Consider the following 21,849-nt stretch of genomic DNA (forward strand, 5'->3'; position numbering starts at 1 on the left):
ATAAATGTCTGGTATTTCTTACCTTTGGTTTCTTCTTTCCCCCCGATCGCTTTCGTCCTGTCTCCAATTGAGTACCTGTGGCACGATTTGGCCAACCGCAATAGTCGGGTTTAGTCCTTTGTTAACGGCTCGAGCTGTGTGTTGCTAAACCACTCGGCAATTACCATCTTGTCCGTGGTTCAAGCGGTACTTGTCTCCCTGCTTTGCGGAGGGATTGGTAAAGGTATTCGGGAGAACACCTTGACCAATAACCCTGACCAATTTCACCCCGCAAAGGAGCGTTATAAGTACCAGGACTAGAGACGGCCAGCTTAACAGGCCAAGGGGATTAACCCCCCCCCCCCCCCCCCCTTGCTAAGGGGAGTGCCGTCTCTGAGATCCATAACAATATGTATATATATTCTATATACATACAGTACCTATAGAAAGTCTACATCCCCTTTCAAAAATGTCACTTTTTGTTGCCCTGTAGCCTGAAATTAACGTGCATTGAATCAGACTTTTTCCACCTTTATTTACACATTGTAACCCACAACTTCCAAGTGAAAAACAAATTTAACAAATTTCGGAATATTAATTAAAAATACAAAACTAGAATATCTTGGTTGGACAAGTGTCCACCCCCCTGAGTTAATACTTGGTGGAAGCACCTTTGACAGCAATTACAGTTGTGAGTCTGTTGGGATAGGTCTCTACCAACTTTGAACACCTTGATTGGACAATACTTGCCCATTCTTCTGCACAAAACTGTTGAAGCTCAGTCAATTTGTGTGAGGAGGGTTGATTGATACCAATCTTTAAGTCATGCCACAGATTTTCGATTGGATTTAGGTTGGGGCTCTGACTGGGCCACTCAAGGACATTTTCCTTTTTGTTCCTTTGCCACTTGTGCTTCGGGTCGTTGTCATACCGAAAGGTGAACTTCCGTCCCAATTTCAGCTTTCTTGCACTGGACAGCAGGATTTCCTCTAGGATTTTCCTGTATTTTTTACTCCATCCATTTTCCTTTCTATTCCGACAAGTGCCCCAGCTACTGCTGATGCTGATGAGAAACATCCCCATAACATGATGCTGCCATCACCATGCTTCACAGTAGGGATGGTGTTCTTTGGGTGATGTGCTGTGCTGGGTTTGGGTGACCTAACGTTTTGAATTTAGACACAAAACGCTTTGTCTGACCACAAAATGTTTCTTCACATGTCTGCAGTATCATTAGGATGTTTTTTCGCACTCATTCTGCCTTTCATTTCCTCTTGTGTGCTTTGCCTGTCCGTATCGACTTCTCGTTGGTTATTTTAGCATCTTTGAAATCGGATTACTGTGTCGATTCATTTGGCAAAGGTAACCTTATTCTTTTTATTCGCATGATTTTACGAGTTTCACCAGCTTTGCAAGTTTATGGGTCTCGCTGTTGTTTTTTTTTGTTTTTGTTTTTTTTTGTTTTGTTACTTGCATGTGAGACATCATCGCTTTTTGTTTTTTGGCGTCCTGTTCTGCAAATGTTGGACCTATGTTATATTATTTTATTCCATTCTATTTTTTGCATTGTTTGGTTTTGCAAATGTTTTTTTAATCAATAAAACACCCATAGTACAGTGGATAAGCTCTCATATTTTAACAAATTGTGCATTTTTTGAGAAAAGCATGAAATTTCTAGCATAGTTAGTATATACCATTAGGTTTATTTTCAGATGTGGAGGGAAGTCAGATTTGACCTCTGAGGACCGTGAGAGGTCAAATACAAGATGGCCGCCATTTCTCCAGGGGTAATGTTCAAACGCGCTTAATTTTGGAACCAAACAGCGTAGAAAAACATTTAAGGTATCATTTCCAACTAAATTGGGGATGGCCATTCATTTGGTGATACTTTTAAGATCGCCAGAATTGAAGGAAATGCATTTAGGTCAAGGTCAAGGTCAAAACTGACCAAAAATAAGGTCAAGAATGAAGTATCCCAAGTATGCAGATATCTTAAAATAAACCTAATGGTATGCACTAACTATGTTATAAATGTCCTGCTTTTCGCATAAGATGCACAATTGTTGTGGTTATCCACCTCACTTAAGTAAATACCCTCGATGTAAAATGGGGTATGGTGGTTGGTGTTAACATTGTGTTTTTTGTGTTTCAGAATCCCCTCTCCTGCCGTGGTGATTTTGTCGCAACCATGCCAAAGCGTCACATCCTGATGGGCCCTACCCAGCCCTCTACATCCAAGCAATCCAAGCCAGCCCCAAGCACTAACTGGGACATTTGCGTCCTCTGCCAAGTAGTAACAGACGAATCTTTGCAATGTCCGCTCAGATCAACGAAACAGCCCGTAGGTAGTGGCTATGCATCCTTGGCAGAAGACCTTCTCCGGTTCCAGACCCTTCAGCACATGCCAATGGACATCAACCTGGAGCTATTGGATGACGGAGATGGCATAGAATCCACTCTGAAGGCACACAGGGCTGAGTGGCACAAGAAATGTCTGCTAAAATTCAACAAAAAGGCGTTTGACGAGCAACGTCGGGGAGAATTAACTACAGGACAACAGCGAAGTACCTCTACTGTGCACACGCGATCTGCTCACAGCCATCCACAGTCCACAGAGCCTACTTGTTTCTTCTGCAATAAGCCTGCTGGTTCTGCAGGCTTACATAAAGCATCAACCTACAACATTGACACAAATGTGCGGAGGTGTGCCCTTGAAGTTGAGGACACTGCTCTGCTGGCCAAGCTTGCAGCAGGAGACATGATTGCCATTGAGGCCAAGTACCATCACGACTGTCTGCGTTCACTGTACAACAGAGCCAGGCAGGCTGCACCCAAAGGCAATGATGGAGATGATTCTTGCCTGCATGGCATAGCCTTTGCTGAGCTAGTGGCATTCTTGGAAGACATGAATAGTAATGAAGACAGTGCTCCTGTCTTCAAACTGATAGACATCGCTCAGCTGTACAAGGTCAGACTGGATCAGCTTGGTCTGACTGTAGGGAAACGGATTCACACTACCAGATTGAAAAGCAGGCTGCTTTCTGCGCTTCCTGATCTGATGGCATATTCACAGGGAAGAGACACACTTCTAAGTTTTGAGAAGGACATTGGACCAGCCCTCAAGATGGCCTGTTATCATGACAGTGATGCCATGCACTTAATGCGAGCAGCACAGGTGGTGCGCAAAGAGATCTTTGACTCGAGTTTCTCCTTTGATGGGTCGTTCCAGGCAAACTGCCAACAGGAGGCTGTGCCACCATCCCTCTTAGCTCTAGTCAACATGATACTCGATGGGGCAAACATCAAGCATCAGACACAGCTGGTCCACACAACCACCACAAAACCTGCCCTAGCAATCTCCCAATTGATGGTGTTCAACAGCGTGAAGCATGCACGAAACGTGGATTCATCAAGCTCAGCACGTCACAGCCGCAGCCGAGAAACTCCACTCCCACTCTATCTGTCCCTCAAGATCCATGCAGTTACACGAAGTAGAGAGCTGGTTGACACACTGTTCAATCTGGGATTGTGTGTCTCCTATGACAGACTGTTGCAACTCACATCAGACATTGCCAATGGTGTCTGCCAGAGCTTTAGTGTAGAAGATGTAGTTTGCCCACCAAAGTTGCGTTATGGACTGTTCACAACAGGAGCTGTGGACAACATCGACCACAATCCAAGTTCTGCAACAGCCAAAGATTCCTTCCACGGCACCGGAATCTCGCTTATGCAGCATCCGTCACACACACATGGCGGAACTGATCGTGGTGTAACATTGATTAGTCAGGGTGGCTCTTCCACCAAGTCAGTGACACCTCTGCCATCAGCCTACACAATTGTACCACCAGCTGCCTTCAAGACAAAGGACTTTAGTGCACCGGCTGTACAAGGTCCCGTGAGAGCTTCCAACCTCCTGGCTGCTGCAGCTGCCACAGAAGATGAGTATGCATGGCTCAGCAGAGTCAAGACAGCTCTTGAAATGTCTACAATGGATGGCTGGATATCGTGGTCTGCCTACCACGCTGACGCACACCAAGCTGTCACCCCACCTGCAGCAATCAACGCACTATTTCCTCTGTTTCTTGACAACGCACACTCAGTGGCAATGATACGGCACTCCATGGACATCGTCAAGGCAGCAGTTCAGCACTTGAACCCTGGTCAGACGCCTGTCCTTGCTGCTGACCAACCACTGTATGCCCTTGCTAAAGAGATCCAGTGGACCTGGCCAGCCACTCACGGAGAGGATCACTTTGTGATCATGTTCGGTGGTCTACACATCGAGATGGCCACGTTGAAGTTGCTGGGAGACTGGTTGGAAGACAGTGGCTGGACAAACGCCCTGGTACAGGCTGACATTGCAAGTTCCGGAACAGCAAATTCCTTCATACATGCCAGCCATGTCACCAAGACCCGCCATGCACATCAAGTCACAGCTGCAAGCCTTTATACACTCCTCCAACAAGCTTACAGTGAAGACTGCACATCCGATGATACTGATGCCATGCAACCAGATAGTCCGCCTTTTGAGGAGTGGTGCATAGAGCGGGCAAAGATCAGTGTCCACTTTGACTACTGGCTTAAGACCCTGTCATTGGAGCTTCTCTTGCTGCGGTACATCAGGTCACTTCGTGAAGGTAACTTCCAGCTGTACGTGGAATCCCTGACGCAGATCATGCCCTGGATGTTCGCCCTAGATCACACGCACTACTCCAGATGGCTTTCCGTACACATCCGTGATATGACGACTCTCGCTGAAAACAACCCGGATGTCCTAGCAGAATTCAAGTCTGGAAATTTTGTGGTGCACAAAACCAGCAACAAGTTCTCTGCCATGGCACTTGACCAGTCCCATGAGCAGAACAATGCAATGGTGAAAGGTTCTGGTAGGGCTATTGGATTGACTAGCAATCCAGGAGCACTCAGACGCTGGATGGTAGCAGGGCCAGAAATTGCCAGGATCACTACAGAGTTTGAGGAACAGGCCATAAAGCAACAGGATGGTGCTGGAGACACTGGACACCATCACCACGACCAGCAACCTGGAGTGCAAGCAGCATTCCTGAAGGAGGTTAAGGCACTTGTGACAGTATTGGAAGAGATGGGGAATCCATTTCGAGAACACAGCCAAGACCTACTAGTCATTGACACAGGGGACATCATGGACACCCAAGTGGCCGAAACTGTGAGAAGGATCGAGACCCTTGGTGAGGAGCAGTACACCAAATTTGTGGCAGAAAGGCTAGAACAGTGTACAACACCTGTCACACAAACACTTCCAAAGAACAAGTTGCCACTGTTCAGTAGGCCACCGGTCAAGATTAAGTCAAAACAGAAGGCACAGCTCGCAGCACTGAAGAGTGACTGTGGTCTCTTTTCGAGGCTGTACATCTCCTGTCAAACACTAGATGGAGACATTGACAATTTCTTCTCCCATGAAAACCAGGCAGCCCCGCCAGCTCTTTCAACTGGAGGAAAAATGCGGATTGGTGTTAAAGCAGATCTACTTCGCTGCCTGGAATCAGATCTGCTCGAAAACAACAGTACGCCTGTGACTGATGCAACAATTCTCGATGGTGCAGCTGTGGTTCAAATCCTAAATCCTGGAACATCAAGAACATTTCAAGAGTATGGAGAAAGAGTGTTTGCACCATACATCTCTGCTCAACTTGATAAAAGCAGCCGCATTGACCTTGTCTGGGATGTATACCTACCTGCCAGCCTGAAAGCCTCAACAAGACAGAAGAGGGGAAAGGGCACCAGGAAAAGGGTGACTCCTTCTACTGTGATGCCAAAGAACTGGAAGGACTTCCTTCGAGTCGATGAGAACAAAACCGAATTGTTTGCTTTCCTTTCACGCGAAGCTGTTCATCTTCCTCTAGCAGAGGGCAAGGAACTGTATGCAACAGATGGAAGTGGAGTTCTCTGCTCTCCTGCTGAGTCATACTTGGCCCGCCTTGCCCCATGTTCGCAAGAGGAGGCCGACACTCGTCTACTTCTGCATGTGGCAGATGCTGTGCAAAAGGGGTGTAAGAAGGTGACCATACGTACCGTTGATACTGATGTGGTGGTACTGGCTGTGGCTTCATTCAGCAAGACAGCTCCTGATGAGCTGTGGGTTGCCTTTGGTGTCGGGTCAAGCTTTCGGTACATAGCTGTTCACGAAATGGTTGCCACAATGAATCCAACACAGTGTCTGACTCTCCCAGTCCTTCACGCTTTCACCGGGTGTGACACTGTATCTGTATTTGCTGGCAGAGGAAAGACGACTGCCTGGGAAACTTGGAAGTCTTTCCCAGAGGTGAATGATGCTTTCAATGAACTCCTAGGCATGCCAAGTGAGGTCAGTGAAGGATCAATGTTACTGCTAGAGCGATTTGTGGTGCTGATGTACGACCGAACCAGTGATAGCATGGAAGTGAATGATGCCAGGAAGCAGCTCTTTACACAGAAGTCTAGAAGTCTAGAGAACATTCCACCAACCCAGGCAGCACTGAAGCAGCACATCAAGCGCACTTGCTACCAGGCCAACTGTTGGAACCAGGCATTGGTCATGGATCCAGAGATGCCAGAGCCATCTGACTGGGGCTGGATAAAGGAAACAACTGGATGGCAGCCTCTTTGGACCACTCTCCCTGAAGCATCAAAGTCGTGCCATGAATTGATCCACTGTCGCTGCAAAAATGGATGCACTGGATGCTGCAAGTGTGCCAAAGCTGCACTCAAGTGCACTGCACTGTGCTTCTGTTCTGGAGACTGTTAGATTTAGATCATTACCAATTTTCATCATTGCACTTGATTTAATGTAAGCTTTGGTGGACATACTTGGTTAACTACAGTTATTTTTTCAGAGGTTATTGCATCATTCCATGCAATGTAAACACTTTTTTTCATCATTTCTGGTCTTTGGGTGTTCTGTGCCTATCCCTGTACCTGAAAAAATAAAGTTTTAAAAGTTCAAATGAACTTTTTCCAATAGCAGTTCCAACTGCAGTATCATAAAAATAGATATTTAACGTAATTTGACTTTGACTTTGACCTTGACCTAAATGCATGTCCTTGAGTTCTGGCGATCTCAAAAGTATCACCAAATGAATGGGCATCCCCAATTTAGTTGGAAATGACACCTACAAGCGCGTTTGAACATTAGACCCGGTGGACTGGCGGCCATATTGGATTTGACCTCTCACGGTCCTCAGAGGTCAAATCTGACTTCCCTCCACATCTGAAAATAAACCTTGTGGTATGCACTAACTATGTTAAAAATTTCATGCTTGTCTCATAAAATGCACAATTTTTGTGTTTATCTGCTGCCCTACCAATCAATATGTATTTAATCAATGATTATACTTTATAGCAAATTGAATGGCTTTTAGGTCTCATCCTCAAAAAAGACGATGGTCTCCATGTAAATTAAGTTAATTGTATGTGGGGAAAACAAGTCAAATGGTGATAGAATGGAATGTAAGTATATGAAGAAATGTTCCGAATAATTGGAAGTTTCGAAATTCGGGAATTACAGGATCATGCCTTCTCTCTCTTTTTTATTTTTTTTGCAGGATTTCACGATGTCGAAACGAAACCTGATTGCAGACATGGTGCTGGAGTTGTTAGATTCGGAACATATCCTTGACACTGACGAGGAATCTGAATGTTCTGAACCCGATGACCAATACGATGAACCTGATGCAGATACTGCACATCCTCTGTCGCAATATTTGCTAACTACATCAGATTCTGAATATGTTCCGTTGCTGGAATACTGCGCTGGTGAGGACAGTGATTCTGAATCTGAAGAGGAACCTGGAGACAACGCCCAAGGAACCATTCGAACCAGTCATAATGGCACATACTGGAGCGAAAACCCTCCACTTCAACAAAAAACACCAAGCCCCAAGATCATGAGGAACCCACCAGGCCCTGCACCAGGAAATACAACAATGTCACCCAAAGATGCCTGGGATCTCTTTGTTACTGACAACATGCTCAAACAAATTTGCCAATGTTCAAACCTTGAAGGGCAAAGAAAAGCAGCAAGCAAGAAAAAGGTATGGAAGGATATCTCCAAAAACGAGCTTCTGGCGTTTTTGGGCATTTCCCTTTTAGTAGGGTGTGAAAAAAGCTGGGACGTGTCCATTCGGGAGCTCTTTGGAGATCGGTTGTCCAATCCCATGTACCATGCCACAATGTCCATTGAAAGGTTTGAAGACATCCGCCGTTGTCTGAGGTTCGACGACAGGGGGATGAGAGACTTTCATCTGCAAACGGACTACATGGCAGCCTTTCGATACGTATGGGAGCTTTTCCTTGAAAACTGCCGCAAGAGGTTTGTTCCCCGTGAATGCGTGACAGTGGGTGAACAGCTGTTACCCTTCAGAGGGCGATGCAAATTCAAGCAGCACATGCCAAGCAAGCCAGCAAAATGTGGAATCAAGATTTTCTGGCTTTGTGATCCCAAAACCTCATACACTCTCGATGGGATTGCCTATATGGGAAAACAGTCTGGTCAAGAAGACCAGAAAAATCTGGGTTCAACCATTGTGCAGAAATTGTCCGGTCCCTTGAGAAACGCCCGTTGCAACATCACAATGGACAGTTTTTTCACGAGCGTGTCCCTTGCTGAAGCAATGCTTGAGAAAGGACTTACACTTGTGGGGACACTTCGCCAAAACAAACCCGATGTACCTAGTCTGATGAAACCTTGCAAGAAACGACAGATTTACAGTGCTGAATTTGGCTTTAAAGATAATATCACCATGGTAAGCTATGTACCGAAAAAAGGCAAGGCTGTCATTTTGCTCAGCACGCTCCACCATGATAAATCAGTCATGGAAGAGAGCAGAAAAAAGAAACCAGAGATCATGACATACTACAACAGCACAAAAGGGGGCGGCAAACTCATGGACCAGATGGTTCGTGCCTATTCTTGTAAACGACAAACAAGAAGGTGGCCAATGGTCATGTGGTACAATCTCCTGGACGTTGCTACTCTGAATGCTTATGTTCTGTACACAGCTCAGCATCCAGAATTTATGCAAGGCCTCATGCATAAGCGACGATTGTTCATCAAAGAACTTGTACTGGAATTGGTGAAGCCTCACATGCAAAGGAGGCTGGAAGACAATCCCCGACTTCCGAAGAACATCGTCACCTCGATGGAGATTTTCGGTGTTGCTCAACAGCAATTGCGGAAAGCGTGTGGCCGAGAGAAGGGGCCACAAAAAAAGAGAAGGTGCTATTATTGCCCTTCGAATAAAGATCGAAAAAGCTCTGTGACATGCAATGGATGTGAACAGCACGTATGCAAGGAGCACAGCCATGTTGTGTGTGACAAATGCCTCCGATGAATGCCTTTGGTCATTTTCACTAAAGAAGACAAAAACACATTACAGTGTAAATCGTTTTTATTGTTGAAAATGTTTTTGTGTTATTATTTGTCTTATGACAATAAATGTCTTTGAAATGCATTATCTTCTGTTCTGCTTCTTTGGCATATGAATGAATGAATGAATGATCGTTTTAAGGCCATTTTCCCTGCTAGAGCGGGGGTTAGCCTTTCGGGCCCCATGGCAATCATGGTTCCCTGTTTGAGGCAATGTTTTTATGGCCGGATGCCCTTCCTGACGCCAACCCTTGGTCGCCTCTTACGATACGCAGGGATACGGTGTACCTATTCTAAATCAGGGTACTCACCGTGATCATTCATCCCAGCAAGCTGGTACTCAATTTGCGGACCTCGGAAGGATGACAGGCTGAGTCAACCCTCCTGGCGTTAATTCAGCAATCGACCGGGATTCGAACCCAGGATCCTAGGATCCCAAGCCGGCACCCTAACCACTAAGCCAACACCAGGTTAATGGCATGTACTGTGTATATATATATATATATATATATATACATACAGATATATCACCCTCTCCTCTCCAAAAGGACCGTTTGGAAATCTCCCCCAACACCCATCTACATCCTTAGCAATTCTCTTGAAGTTCAATCACTCAAACTCCTGGGTCTCACTGTCACTATCAGTATGAGCCATTATCTTTCTTGGTCAAACCACATTTCAAAGTTTAGCTGCCAAAGCCAGCCGGCAGCTCGGCATCCTCCATCTTGCAACGTCCTTCCTTGACACAGCTGAGCTCCGATGCACCAACAAGGTATTCATCCACAGATTGATGGAGTACTGCTCTCCCCTCTGGGCTGGCTCCCGCAGGTTTGTACAGAATGCACTGGACCACCATCACCCTCCTTGTGGTGAAACTCCCAAAGTCCAGGATCACTGATCAATGCACATCGGATTTTTATGTGAAAAAATTAAAAATATTTTTTCACATAAAATGGCTTTTTTGCGTGCAAAAAAATTATTTTTCTATTTTCAGAGAAAAAAAAAATTTCGCCCTTTTTCGGGAAAAACAAAAGAAAATGCCCTTTTTGGTCGAAAATGTCTGGCAACGCTAAAAAAAAATTGGGAATTTTTCGAAATTTTTAGCTGCGATCGAAATTTTAAACTGCGATCGATCTCAAAAACAAAACGTTGCGTCCACTTGCGTGCGTTGCGTCCCCAGCGTGTACAGCAGTGAGGCGGTGTACTACAGTGAGAGAGTGTACACAAAGTGTGAACAAGTCTCCTATCAAGATGAGTGCTGCTCTTCGTGACAAGTGGCTGAAGGAATTCAACGCTGGCGGCGATGGGGCCACCTTCAAGTACGTGTCGAGTGACACGGCTTTCTGTCGAGCTTGTGAAAAGACTTTCCGGGTGAAGCAGAAGTCTGAGCTGGCCCAACATGTCCGAGGAGACCGCCACAAGAGCAACTTGGCCTTGAAGAAGAAGAGGACGGTCACGCAAGCCACCATGGAGGACTTTGGTGCGGAAAGAGGCACAAGTGCGACGTCGTGGCTCAGGAGCTGTGCCAGGCCATGCTGGCCGCTGGCATCCCATGGTCGAAATTGGAAAACCCTGCCCTCCGGTCGTTCCTGGAGAAGCACATCACTCTCCAGATCCCCGACGAAAGCTGGATTCGAAAGCACTACCTCGACAAGTGCTATGACGAGGCCTTGGCGGGGATCCATGCTGACCTCGGACAGCAGCCCATCTGGCTGTCCATCGACGAGACGACCGATTCGGCAGGTCGATATGTGGCCAACATCATCGCGGGACGCTTGTCCAAGGAGGGGTACTTTCGTCCCCACCTCGTCCACTGCATGTTTCTGGAGAAGACCAACTCCAGGGAGATCGTGCATGCAGTCAATGACACGCTGCGCTACCTTTGGCCTGATTTCAAGCCGGAGTGCCTCAAGGTCCTCGTCAGCGACGCCGCGGCCTATATGATCAAGGCCGGCCATGCCCTGAAGGAACTCTTCCCGGATTTGCTGCATGTGACTTGCGTTGCCCACGCGCTCCACCGTGTCTGCGAGACAGTCCGAGAAATGTTCAAGGACGTCAACGACCTGATTGCCACAACGAAGAAGGTGTTCGTCAAAGCCCCGTCGCGTGTTGTCCTTTGGAAGGAGCAGCAGCCCAATCTTTCTCTCCCCCATTCTGACTCGGTGGGGGACGTGGATCGACGCCGCGGTGTTTTACGCCGAGCACTTCGAGGCCGTCAAGGACATTGTGGACCAGCTGAACGATGACGACGCGATGGCAATCCGGAGTGCCAAGGACCTGTTCGGAAAGGCGGACATCAAGCTCAGTTTGGTCTTCTTAAATGCCCACGTATCGTTCATCCCGAAGATCCTTAAGCAGCTGGAGGAGGCCGGCATGGAGCTGGCCAAGGCCTTCCAGCTCCTTGATCAGGCCAAGGAGGAGCTCGAAAAGATCCGAGGCTGCCGTAAGGAGATCCTGCTCACCAAGTTCAAGGCGGTGCTGCAGCGCAATCCCGACATTGGTGTGCTGAGGACAGTGGCTTTGATCCTGGATGGAGATCAGCATGGATCTGAGGTTGGTGTGCCGGCTGGAGTCAAGCTTGCCGACATCCCCCTCTTGAGGTACTGCCCCATCGTCAGCGTCGACATGGAAAGGTCCTTCTCCGTCTACAGAAACGTCCTCACCGACCGCCGACACCGCCTCACCAAGGAGAGCATTACCAAGATAATGATTTCAAACACCTACTTTAACCGTTCCTAAAAGGGTCTTGTCAATTTCTTCTAGTCCTTTACTTATCAAACAATGCGGTTGCAATAAAGGTACCTGAACATCATTTTTTACCTGTTTACTAGCCCAGAGTGCTTAATGTTGTACAGGAAAAAGCTTACCATTTTTTGTTCTTTTTTTGACTGATTTCTGAAAAACTTGGTAATAATAATAAATGAATAAAACGGGGGAAAAAAATATTTCGGGATTTTTTCACATAAAAAAAAAAAAATTCCGCTTTTCAAAACATAAAAGGCCTATTTTCTTAACATAAAAATCCGTAGTCTACAGTAGTGATCACCTCCACTCATTCGTTATTCTTTTATCCCACCCAACGGAAGGCGATGGGTCCGAGTTATCGATGGGTCCATGGTGTGATAATGAAAAAACAGGCTCCTTGTAAATTATCAAATACAATTGATTTCGTGTTAACACAATGTGAATTCAGGCCAATTTTCTCTTCCTTTAATACTTTGATATATTTTCATGCCAAACTTCATCCTACTCATAAATTCATTTATGTTCCACCTTCTCTTCAATCTTATTCTTCCCTCCAGGTATTTAACACACCTGTTCACCATCTCAGATGATGTTTCCTACACGCATTAACTCTCCACAACTCCATCTTTTTCCAAGTTCCCCATTTTTCCTTCCTGAGAGTTTTATTCTGTATCCATTAAAAAAAAAATCCGCGAAAAAAACGAACGAAAAATCGTAGCTGGTGCTGGATCGCAAACGGAGTGACGTCATACGTACATGCTCATTTAGGCACACGATTATCACGTTCACAAAAATTGTGACAGATCGTTTGTAAACGTTTCTCATTAAATTTAGTAAAACTTCCCTGTAGGCTTGGATCAATCGATTTTAAAACGACAAATACACCTCACGCTCAATACAAACGATGTGTGTCGTCACGGTTGTTGGGTGTCTCAAGATGGCGGCGCATTGACTTCAACATTCATCTGTGATAGCCAATCCAATCAGTTTCGGATCATTGAGGGGCGCTGCTTCCTCAGCTCACGGTTGTTGTCAGTAGTCAACCCTGTGTAATTCAAAGTTATTGGGAAAATAATAATAGGGTTTTCGAAAGTTATCACAGTTTAATCATAACAGGTTTTGCCAGGATTTTATGTCTGCATGCCAGTTATTGCCAACGTAAACTGCGTGACGTCATTGAAGTTAGGCTCGTAACCTCACGCGCCACGCGCGCTTTTTTCACACTTCCGGGTGGAGCACGAGAGTCGAGAGCTCATTCCGCCAGAGGGAGCTCCTCGGAATGGCTGCCATTACCTGGTACGGAGGTTTCTGCTTTGCTCGGCTTCCATGTAAAACTCGGTTTCTTGCCGTAACCTCAGCCAGCACCAGTCTTCACTCTTATATAAAACACGCGTTCGTGACGTCATGTGCTCTCGTGAGTGCGGCGCGAATCTGCGCCGCGGAATCGGCCGTTAATGTGTTTATACTAACTGTTCGATAACTTGAGTAACGAATGGATAATGGTATATACGTGTTTATTTTGGGGGGGATTTAATGAGGTAAACTTCGGGTGTTTTTTTACACTCCAAATTGAGAATCGTCCTTCTTTGAACGATATTTTGACAAATCGGAAGTTGGATATCTAAATGTTGATTCCTTTTGAGTTCTCACTTGTATTTTAGGTAAATGCTGTTAACTTGTCCGGTTTTGTCCGGATTTCTTTTGCGTTTCGTTTTCTTGTGAAATTTCTAATGCATATGCGAAAGAAGGTGTGTGTGTGTGTGTGTGTGTGTGTGTGTGTGTGTGTGTGTGTGTGTGTGTGTGTGTGTGTGTGTGTGTGTGTGTGTGTGTGTGTGTGTGTGTGTTTTATTTGTGAAAGGATCGAAACCTCGAGGAAGAACGGTGCCCAGCTGATGATCCATGCAGTCGGCAAACTAGTCAATTGCTTACGGGTTAAGGTTCTTGCTTTAGGAGTTTAGGTGGAGCAACTATGTTTGAGGTTTGCAATTTGAATAGAGTTGAATATGGGATGTTGTGAAATTAACATCATTTACAACAATCCTTTAAATTATTTAAGTTTAGGAACAACCGATACTGTACAATTAAGTGTGTGTGTGTGTGTGTGTGTGTGTGTGTGTGTGTGTGTGTGTGTGTGTGTGTGTGTGTGTGTGTGTGTGTGTGTGTGTGAAAGAGAGGGATAGAATTGTGAGGAACAGAAATGAAAAAACGAGGTGTGTGTGTGTGTGTGTGTGTGTGTGTGTGTGTGTGTGTGTGTGTGTGTGTGTGTGTGTGTGTGTGTGTGTGTGTGTGTGTGTGTTGATTGATTGGTTGGTTGGTTGGTTGGTTTGTTAATGTGTGTGCACTTGTGTGTGCCTGCTTCAGTGGGTGTGCTTGTGTGTCCCTTGCTCTGCGTTTGTTTGTGTGTCCCCTCTGTGTGCTTGTGTTCGTTTGATTGTGTGTGTGTGTGTGTGTGTGTGTGTGTGTGTGTGTGTGTGTGTGTGTGTGTGTGTGTGTGTGTGTGTGTGTGTGTGTGTGTGTGTGTGTCCCTCTGTGTGTTTCCCTCTGTGTGTTTGTGTCACTCCCTGCATGTTTGTGTGTCCCTCCCTTCGTGTGTATGTATGTGCGCATCTGTGTGTCTCGGTGTGTTTGTGTCCGCGTGTCCCGTTCGTCTGTCTTTGTCCAATAAATGGTCTTTTGAGCCATCATGCTAGTGTGACACCTCCACTCCAACAGTCCACATTGACCTCCAAATGAAATATCTTAAAATAAAATAAACAACCTGAAGAATATGTTATAAATATATTTTTATAATATTTATATATTTCCTGGATACATAACTTGCTCTTCATACACCGCCCCACAGCACGCAGACAAGGTGCTGCATCTTTCGACACCACAGTCCTCCCGAGCACCACAACTACATGCCGGCTGTGTCAATGGGCAGCCTTGCGTTACCTACTCGGTGACGGTTGCCGAATCATTTGCTAACGAATGTCCTTTTCATCTTGTTTGAATCCGTGCAGGCATTCGCGATGCCAGGACTCGTTCAGAGAGCTGGAGACCGCTCGGTTGCCATCTGTTCCAGTCATCCCGGGAGAGTATCACCCTCTGAAATCAGTCACAGTGAGTTCCCCTTCCTGGTTGTGTGGTTGTGTCTGGCTGTTGTTTCGATAGCGGCTGACCGATCGGTTGCTCGCCTTGTTTGCACCTTGTGTGTGTGTGTGTGTGTGTGTGTTTTACTTGCGCGTGGAATGTCTACAAGAGCTTGTGCGTGACGTCATTGAAGATGTGACGACATCAGTGTGACGACAAACATCAGCGTGACGACATAGATCATGTGCGTTGCACAAACGGTTGCTTTCAGTAGAGATGGGTTCTACTTTCAAGTGAACTGCAGAGCGGTTGACTGTAACTTATTTTGTCGAACATGTGCACATATTTACATTTGTCCCTTGCAAGGAAGTTCAATGCAGCAGGAAGCCATTCGGCCCATCAAGCCTGTGCGTCGGTTGTCAACCGGTCGTTGTTTTTCCATGCTGTATCGTTAACTGCGGAGCGTCGAGCAAGGAAGCAGCACGTACCATTTTTGAAGTGTTTGGTATTACTCAGATGGGGTTTGAACCGCCAACCTCCCAGACTCGGAGCGAACGTTCTAACCATTATGCCCTGAATCTGCTAGGCCATATGAAAGCTTATGATGACCCCGCAAATGCGAAGCGAATAGCGGGGTTAAGGATTGTTGTGAAAATCAACCAAATCCACAACTCGTCCCATAGATAGGTTTAATTTCAATAAGATCGTGACATCATCCTGTAAAATACACCATGCAATATATATGTCAGGATCAAGGCATCATATGAGAAAGATTGGATATATCAGTCAATGCAAGCAAGCCTAGAATATAAGTGGGTACGTACCATTCAATTCTACATGTCATTGTATAAAGTCGCAGGAGTGGCCTCGAGTCGCGGACGTCCCGAGGTCTTATAGACACCGCCCAGTGGTTTAAGTGAGCGTCACACCTGGGTTCAACTTTGATCCATTTTCACCACATTCTCCCCGCCGTTAGAATTATGCTGCCACTAGGCAGGAAGCGAGCGCGCGTCAGCATTAATGGGTAGAGGAAGTCATTATATCATTATTGGGGTGTCAAAGAAATATTCCTATTGATTCTTGTCTTTGCGCCATTGTGTTATGTTTCGCACACTGTCAAAGTGTCTTCAGGGCTTCCTGGAAAGCGCTATACGAAACAAATCCATTATCAGTAGTACAGGTCAGTCGGTCCATCCGTAGCGGTCAGTGTGGCGAATTACCCTGCCAGCACAGATTCGGAAACTACCGGGTACGACGTCCCTAAACCCGGAGTCCCCTGCTTCGGAGTAGCCGCTGGAGGCAGGTGTCGGAGGGGCACCTCAGTGCCCTCACCGCTTCAGGCAGGGGTGTATCAGGCGAAGGGAGGGACGGCGGATGTTCTCTAGGCACACTCATAGCCTGGTTAGCAAACATGTCCGATACTGGCAGACGATGAGCCTGTGGGTCACAATAGTCTAGTCTCACAGGCCTATGTGCTGGATAAGGTGTACCTTTTCGATATGCAACTCATTACATAAGGTGTACCTTGCATGTAAGGTGTACCTTGTCGAAGAGCGAATGTCCATTCGTCGCAATGCAACGCATTTCAGGCAGATGTGTCGATGTGGAAGATGTGTAAATCAGTAAGCCTCTTTACAGTAAGCTGTAACAGTAAGTAAGATTACATGACAGGAGGCCATGACAGTGTAAGTCAATTACAGTAAGTCTGTACCGGCCTAGGAGCTGTAACAGTAAGTAAGATTACATGACAGGAGGCCATTACAGTAAGTCCATTACAGTAAGTCTGTACCTGCCTTGGCTCCCAAGGGTACATGGTCGATCCACGTTAGATCCACGTCATGGAATTGCCGAGGGAGAGAACCGACGAGAGCCATAACGAGAGTTACTCGATACCCCGGAGTCCCCCGTTTTGAAATCACGAGACTCGAGCGCCCTCTGACGGCAGCGCGTACGAATTACAAGCTCCGGCAAATAGTTTTACAAGCAAAACGTTTGCCACGATTGCCCTCCGAAGGCTGCCCGAACGACCGGCATGGCAGATTACGACGACGCACAAAACGACCGAAATGCGCCTTCCCAGCGAAGCGCGCAGAATCTCCCGACCTGCAGCACAGCGCGCAGAGGATCGGAGAAGATCGGCTATACCGGCTACCGGCTACCGAGAGAACGTCCCGGATGGATTGTCCATCCAGGGCCCGTTCGGCTATACCACCGGCTGTACCGGCGACCAAGAGAACGTCCCGGATGGATTGTCCGTCCATGGCCCGTTCGGCTATACCGGCTACCGAGAGAACGGGATTGTCCATCCATGGCCCGTTTGGCTATACCGGCTACCGAGAGACGTCCCGGATGGATTGTATCCATGGCCCGTCCTATTGACTACGCGGCGATACCGGCTATACCGGCTACCGTCCCGGAGGGATTGTCCCGGATGGATTGAGAAAACGTCGAGATCGAGAAATGGAAAACGTCCCGGAGGGATCGGCCATCCATGATGGTCCATCCATGGCCCGTCCTATCGACATACCGAGAGGATATACCGAGAGGATGGCCCGGATGGATGGATCGACATACCGAGAGGATGGCCCGGATGGATGGATCGACATACCGAGAGGATGGCCCGGATGGAGGCCCGGATGGATGGATCGACATACCGAGAGGATGGCCCGGATGGATGGACCATCATCTCGCCCCCTCACCCATCCTTCCCCCCCCGCCCCCCCCCCCCCCCCCCCCGTTGTGAAGTGTGAGATAGCAGCCGCGCACCGCACACCGAAGTCGAACGACCTTCACAGTCTGGGTCAGAGGGAACGCAATCAGGCAGCGGCCGGGCGAGGCGTCTCGCAGTCTCGAAATGTGTGGAGGCGAGCCAAGAGACCTGTCCTAGAAGCAACAAGCCCAGAGTCAAGGGCGATCCGGCGGGCCGGTGCCCACGTGGCTTGCTCAGGAGACGAGGGAGTCGGGCGCAACGCTCAATGTTACCGTGTCGTGGGGGTCACCGTGCACCCCCAAATGCCCCGTGCCTTATCGATTAACGGCATAAATCCTCGATGTTGGCTAGTCGCCCTCGAAGGCCGCCACGTTATGACACGCACGTTCGAGCAGGGGCGGTCAGGTTGAGTATTTCTGCTATCTGTAGAGGTACCCAGGTAGACGAACTCAGGTAGACGTACTCTGATGACGCTAGCGCGGGAAGCAGTTAATGGCGCTGTAGAGCAAACGCGTGATTTAGTCGATGACGTCATCAATTGGTTCGGGCGCGTGCGGGCGGGTTTGACGGCGAGTTCCAGCTGAGCGGTAGCCCCAGACGGAGTAAAGTAGCACACCGAAATCTATAGTCTCGCGTCCATTGGGCAGCAGCATTCGAGCGGGCTCGAGATTGGTGTACGGAATACGAACCCGGCCGACGAGTGAAATGTCTTATCTAGGGGGCACCGCGTACGAGGGAAACCGAAAGTTGAGCTCGGCCCTTGAACCAGTGCGGCTTCGCCGAGTCGAGAGGGCGAGCACGCCGAGTCGAGTGGGCGAGCATGCTTGGCAGCGATAAACTGCACGACCTGAAGTAGCGTCTCGTTTGTTTTGCTGTCGGGTCAAAGGATCGAATACATATCACGACCTGAAGTAGCGTCTCGTTTGTTTAGCTTTCGGGCCGTGTTTTGTCCGGAGTTTTAGACATAGTTAGTCATATAGAATACACATGGTATACGATCAACTATCATAAGCATGAGCCCGAGTGTCGTGAAAGGCTATGAAGGTCCCGCTCGACGTCCTTAGAAACTCATCCGTGCTGCGGCGAGTCCTCGTATGGTGCCAAGCGAGCCTCCATTGAGGCGATTCCGGGCAGCGGAGTTCGCCGGCCTCGTTGAGTAGCCACATGTAGGTGGGATTTCGACGAGCCGCGATCAGCATCGCCGGCCTCGCAGAGTGGTGCCCGCGAAGGGCGCAGTGCGCGATTTGCGCGTACGAGGTGATTCCACCGAGCAGCGATTGATCGGGTTGTGCCCGCGATGGGGCAGCGCGCGATTCGTGCGTAGGAGGTGATTCTGATGTGCAGCGATTGGAATCGCCGGCCTCGCAGAGTGGTGCCCGCGTTGGGCGCAGCGTGGCTTGGCGTGGGAGGAGGTGATTCCGACGTGCAGCGATTGGAATCGCCGGCCTCGCAGAGTGGTGCCCGCGTTGGGCGCAGCGTCGCTTCGTGTAGGAGGAGGTGATTCCGAGCAGCGATCGGAATCGTAGGCCTCACAGAGTAGTGCACGCGACGGGTGCAGCGCGCGCGATTCGTGCGGGGAGGCGCTTCCGAGCAGCGTTCGGTCGGGCACAGAGTAGTGCACGCGACGGGTGCAGCGTGCGGCGTCGCGTAGGAGGAGGTGATTCCGAGCAGCGATCGGAATCGTAGGCCTCACAGAGTAGTGCACGCGACGGGTGCAGCGCGCACGATTTGCGCGGGGAGGTGCTTCCGAGCAGCGATCGGTCGGGCACAGAGTAGTGCACGCGACGGGTGCAGCGTGTGGCGTCGCGTAGGAGGAGGTGATTCCGAGCAGCGATCGGAATCGTAGGCCTCACAGAGCAGTGCACGCGACGGGTGCCGCACGCGCGATTCGCACGTGGAGGTGCTTCCGAGCGCGGCATGACAGTCAAGGGTGTCGTGAACACTCGCGTGGACATCTCCTCTCGGGCCGAGGCACGCAAATCAGTTGGTCGGGTAGGCCGTCGGCTCCAAGCGGGTCCGTCGTTCCGACGGGGTTTCGGCCGCAGGACGTTGCCCAGTAGCATCGTTCTCCAGGCGTCTTGCCGGAGTCCGTCATGCCTGCTCCGGCGTTCGGGCCTCAGGAGAGCAGTTCGCCTTTTGACGACGCGGTCCCGCAAAAGGCTTGCGAGGTCCCCATCGCATCCGGTCCTTTCGAGGCAGACCGGCAGCGAGAGTAGCCGAGGTGGGCCTCGCAGGAGCGCGGAGAATGTCGGGAACGCTCGTCTGTGATTCGCGTTCATCCGGCCATCGCCAGACTCGTGTCCCGCCATTCCCGAAGATCTTTATTGAAATTAAGTGTTGTGAAAATCAACCAAATCCACAACTCGTCCCATAGATAGGTTTAATTTCAATAAGATCGTGACATCATCCTGTAAAATACACCATGCAATATATATGTCAGGATCAAGGCATCATATGAGAAAGATTGGATATATCAGTCAATGCAAGCAAGCCTAGAATATAAGTGGGTACGTACCATTCAATTCTACATGTCATTGTATAAAGTCGCAGGAGTGGCCTCGAGTCGCGGACGTCCCGAGGTCTTATAGACACCGCCCAGTGGTTTAAGTGAGCGTCACACCTGGGTTCAACTTTGATCCATTTTCACCACAAGGATTTTGTTTGTTTTGTCTGTCTCTCTACAAATGTCAGCATTTCAATTGAATGTTATATTTGAACACTAGCAACAGTACCTGCCCTACGGGCGGGGGCTTCAATTGGGAGGCCCAAATGAAAAGGCAAAATATCAGAAATTGAAGGATTTTTTTGTTTTGAACGATTTATATAAACATCCGTTAAATCATATCACACGCAAATCATCAAAATCTAAACAGTATTTGTAGAATTTCAATAAAAGCCACATCACTGTTCATATCAGTAAATATTATTCCATCGTGTTTGGAAAAACTGGAAAATTGGAAAAAATTTCCTAATTGGAAAAATTGGAAAAACAAAAAACAAAAAAATTACTTTTAATGATGTTTATATACGAATCAAAAACAAGATAATTGGTTTTGGGTCATCCTTTCTGCATATCTCATGGGATTGTGAGTTGGAGAGACGACCGTGATGGCGGGGAGGGGGTTGGCATTCTCTCAAGCAGGGATTCAACCCATGTCCTTATAAAAAGTCTTTGTCTGAGGTCACCGAGTCCGATCGGTGCAGCGATCGGTGCAGCCGTTTGTGCGGTACACGGGAAAATAACGTTATGCGGGAGTCCAAACCTGAAAATGCTGGAGGCTAAAGCTGAAATCGGAAAAACAATATAGCCTATTTTACTCCAGGAGGTCCCAGGATTACCCACCCAAAATATCGTTGCGATCGGTTCAGCAGTTTTTGCGGTACCCGGGAACAGACGGACAGACGGACATTTGGTGAATTATAGTAAGATGAATCGGAAAACAAATCTGTCGTTTCGTAACACTTTGGTTCTGAAGTCGTACCCGATCACACATGCGCAGAGAGGAATGAGATGATGTTTTTATTTTGTCTGCGTGCTTGACGGTCAAACAAAATTGAGAATAATTGGACCGTTTAGCAGTGCTTGGACAAAAGATTATTGCATTTAACGTCATCTCGACCAATCAGGTTTGCCGCTTGCAGACCCCACCCATGTCCTTGCCTTTTAAGACAGCATGGGATAAGGTGTTCTATGAACTTCTGCAGTCCTGACTGTACAAACCTTTTAATGTGGGAAGCTTGCACAACTGCTTGCTCAGATGTGGACAAATTGATTCCATGCGATTGAATTATGTGATTATGAGAGAGTTTCGATTGCACAAACAATTACACCGTTGTGAACTCGCCTTAGTCTCGGAAGTCTTCCTGTTTAGTAGTTCATCGAGTCATTAATTCATATACATTGCCTACAGAAAGTCTACACCCCCTTTTAAAATTTTCACCTTTTGTTGCCTCTTAGCCT

The 21,849-nt window shown here is 47.9% G+C and overlaps 2 protein-coding genes across 8 annotated transcripts in view; both read left to right on the forward strand.

Annotated features, from left to right (window-relative positions):
• LOC137427814 (uncharacterized) overlaps window positions 1-9,446 on the forward strand; it is a 49,941-nt gene extending 40,495 nt beyond the window's left edge. The window contains exon 7 of the mRNA XM_068117559.2: window positions 2,132-9,446. Coding sequence (XP_067973660.2) covers window positions 2,132-6,742 — 4,611 coding nt within the window. The 3' untranslated portion in view covers window positions 6,743-9,446. The remainder of the gene's footprint in view (window positions 1-2,131) is intronic.
• A 3,886-nt stretch (window positions 9,447-13,332) lies between these two features.
• Window positions 13,333-21,849, forward strand: part of VPS35L (VPS35 endosomal protein sorting factor like) — a 36,429-nt gene continuing 27,912 nt past the window's right edge. For 5 of the 7 annotated variants that reach the window (XR_010984577.2, XR_013623432.1, XR_013623431.1 and 2 more), the window contains exons 1-2: window positions 13,333-13,402; window positions 15,109-15,208. Coding sequence is in view for 2 of the 7 variants with exons in the window: in XM_068117562.2 (XP_067973663.1) it covers window positions 13,386-13,402; window positions 15,109-15,208 (117 nt within the window). In the remaining 5 variants the exon portion in view is untranslated. Of the gene's footprint in view, window positions 13,521-15,108; window positions 15,209-21,849 lie in introns of all 7 variants that reach the window. The other 2 variants (XM_068117563.2, XM_078777732.1) reach the window with 2 other exon arrangements.

This window comes from Myxine glutinosa, chromosome 5, assembly GCF_964187855.1.
Source record: "Myxine glutinosa chromosome 5, kmMyxGlut1.1, whole genome shotgun sequence".
NCBI classification, from domain to species: Eukaryota; Metazoa; Chordata; class Myxini; order Myxiniformes; family Myxinidae; genus Myxine; species Myxine glutinosa.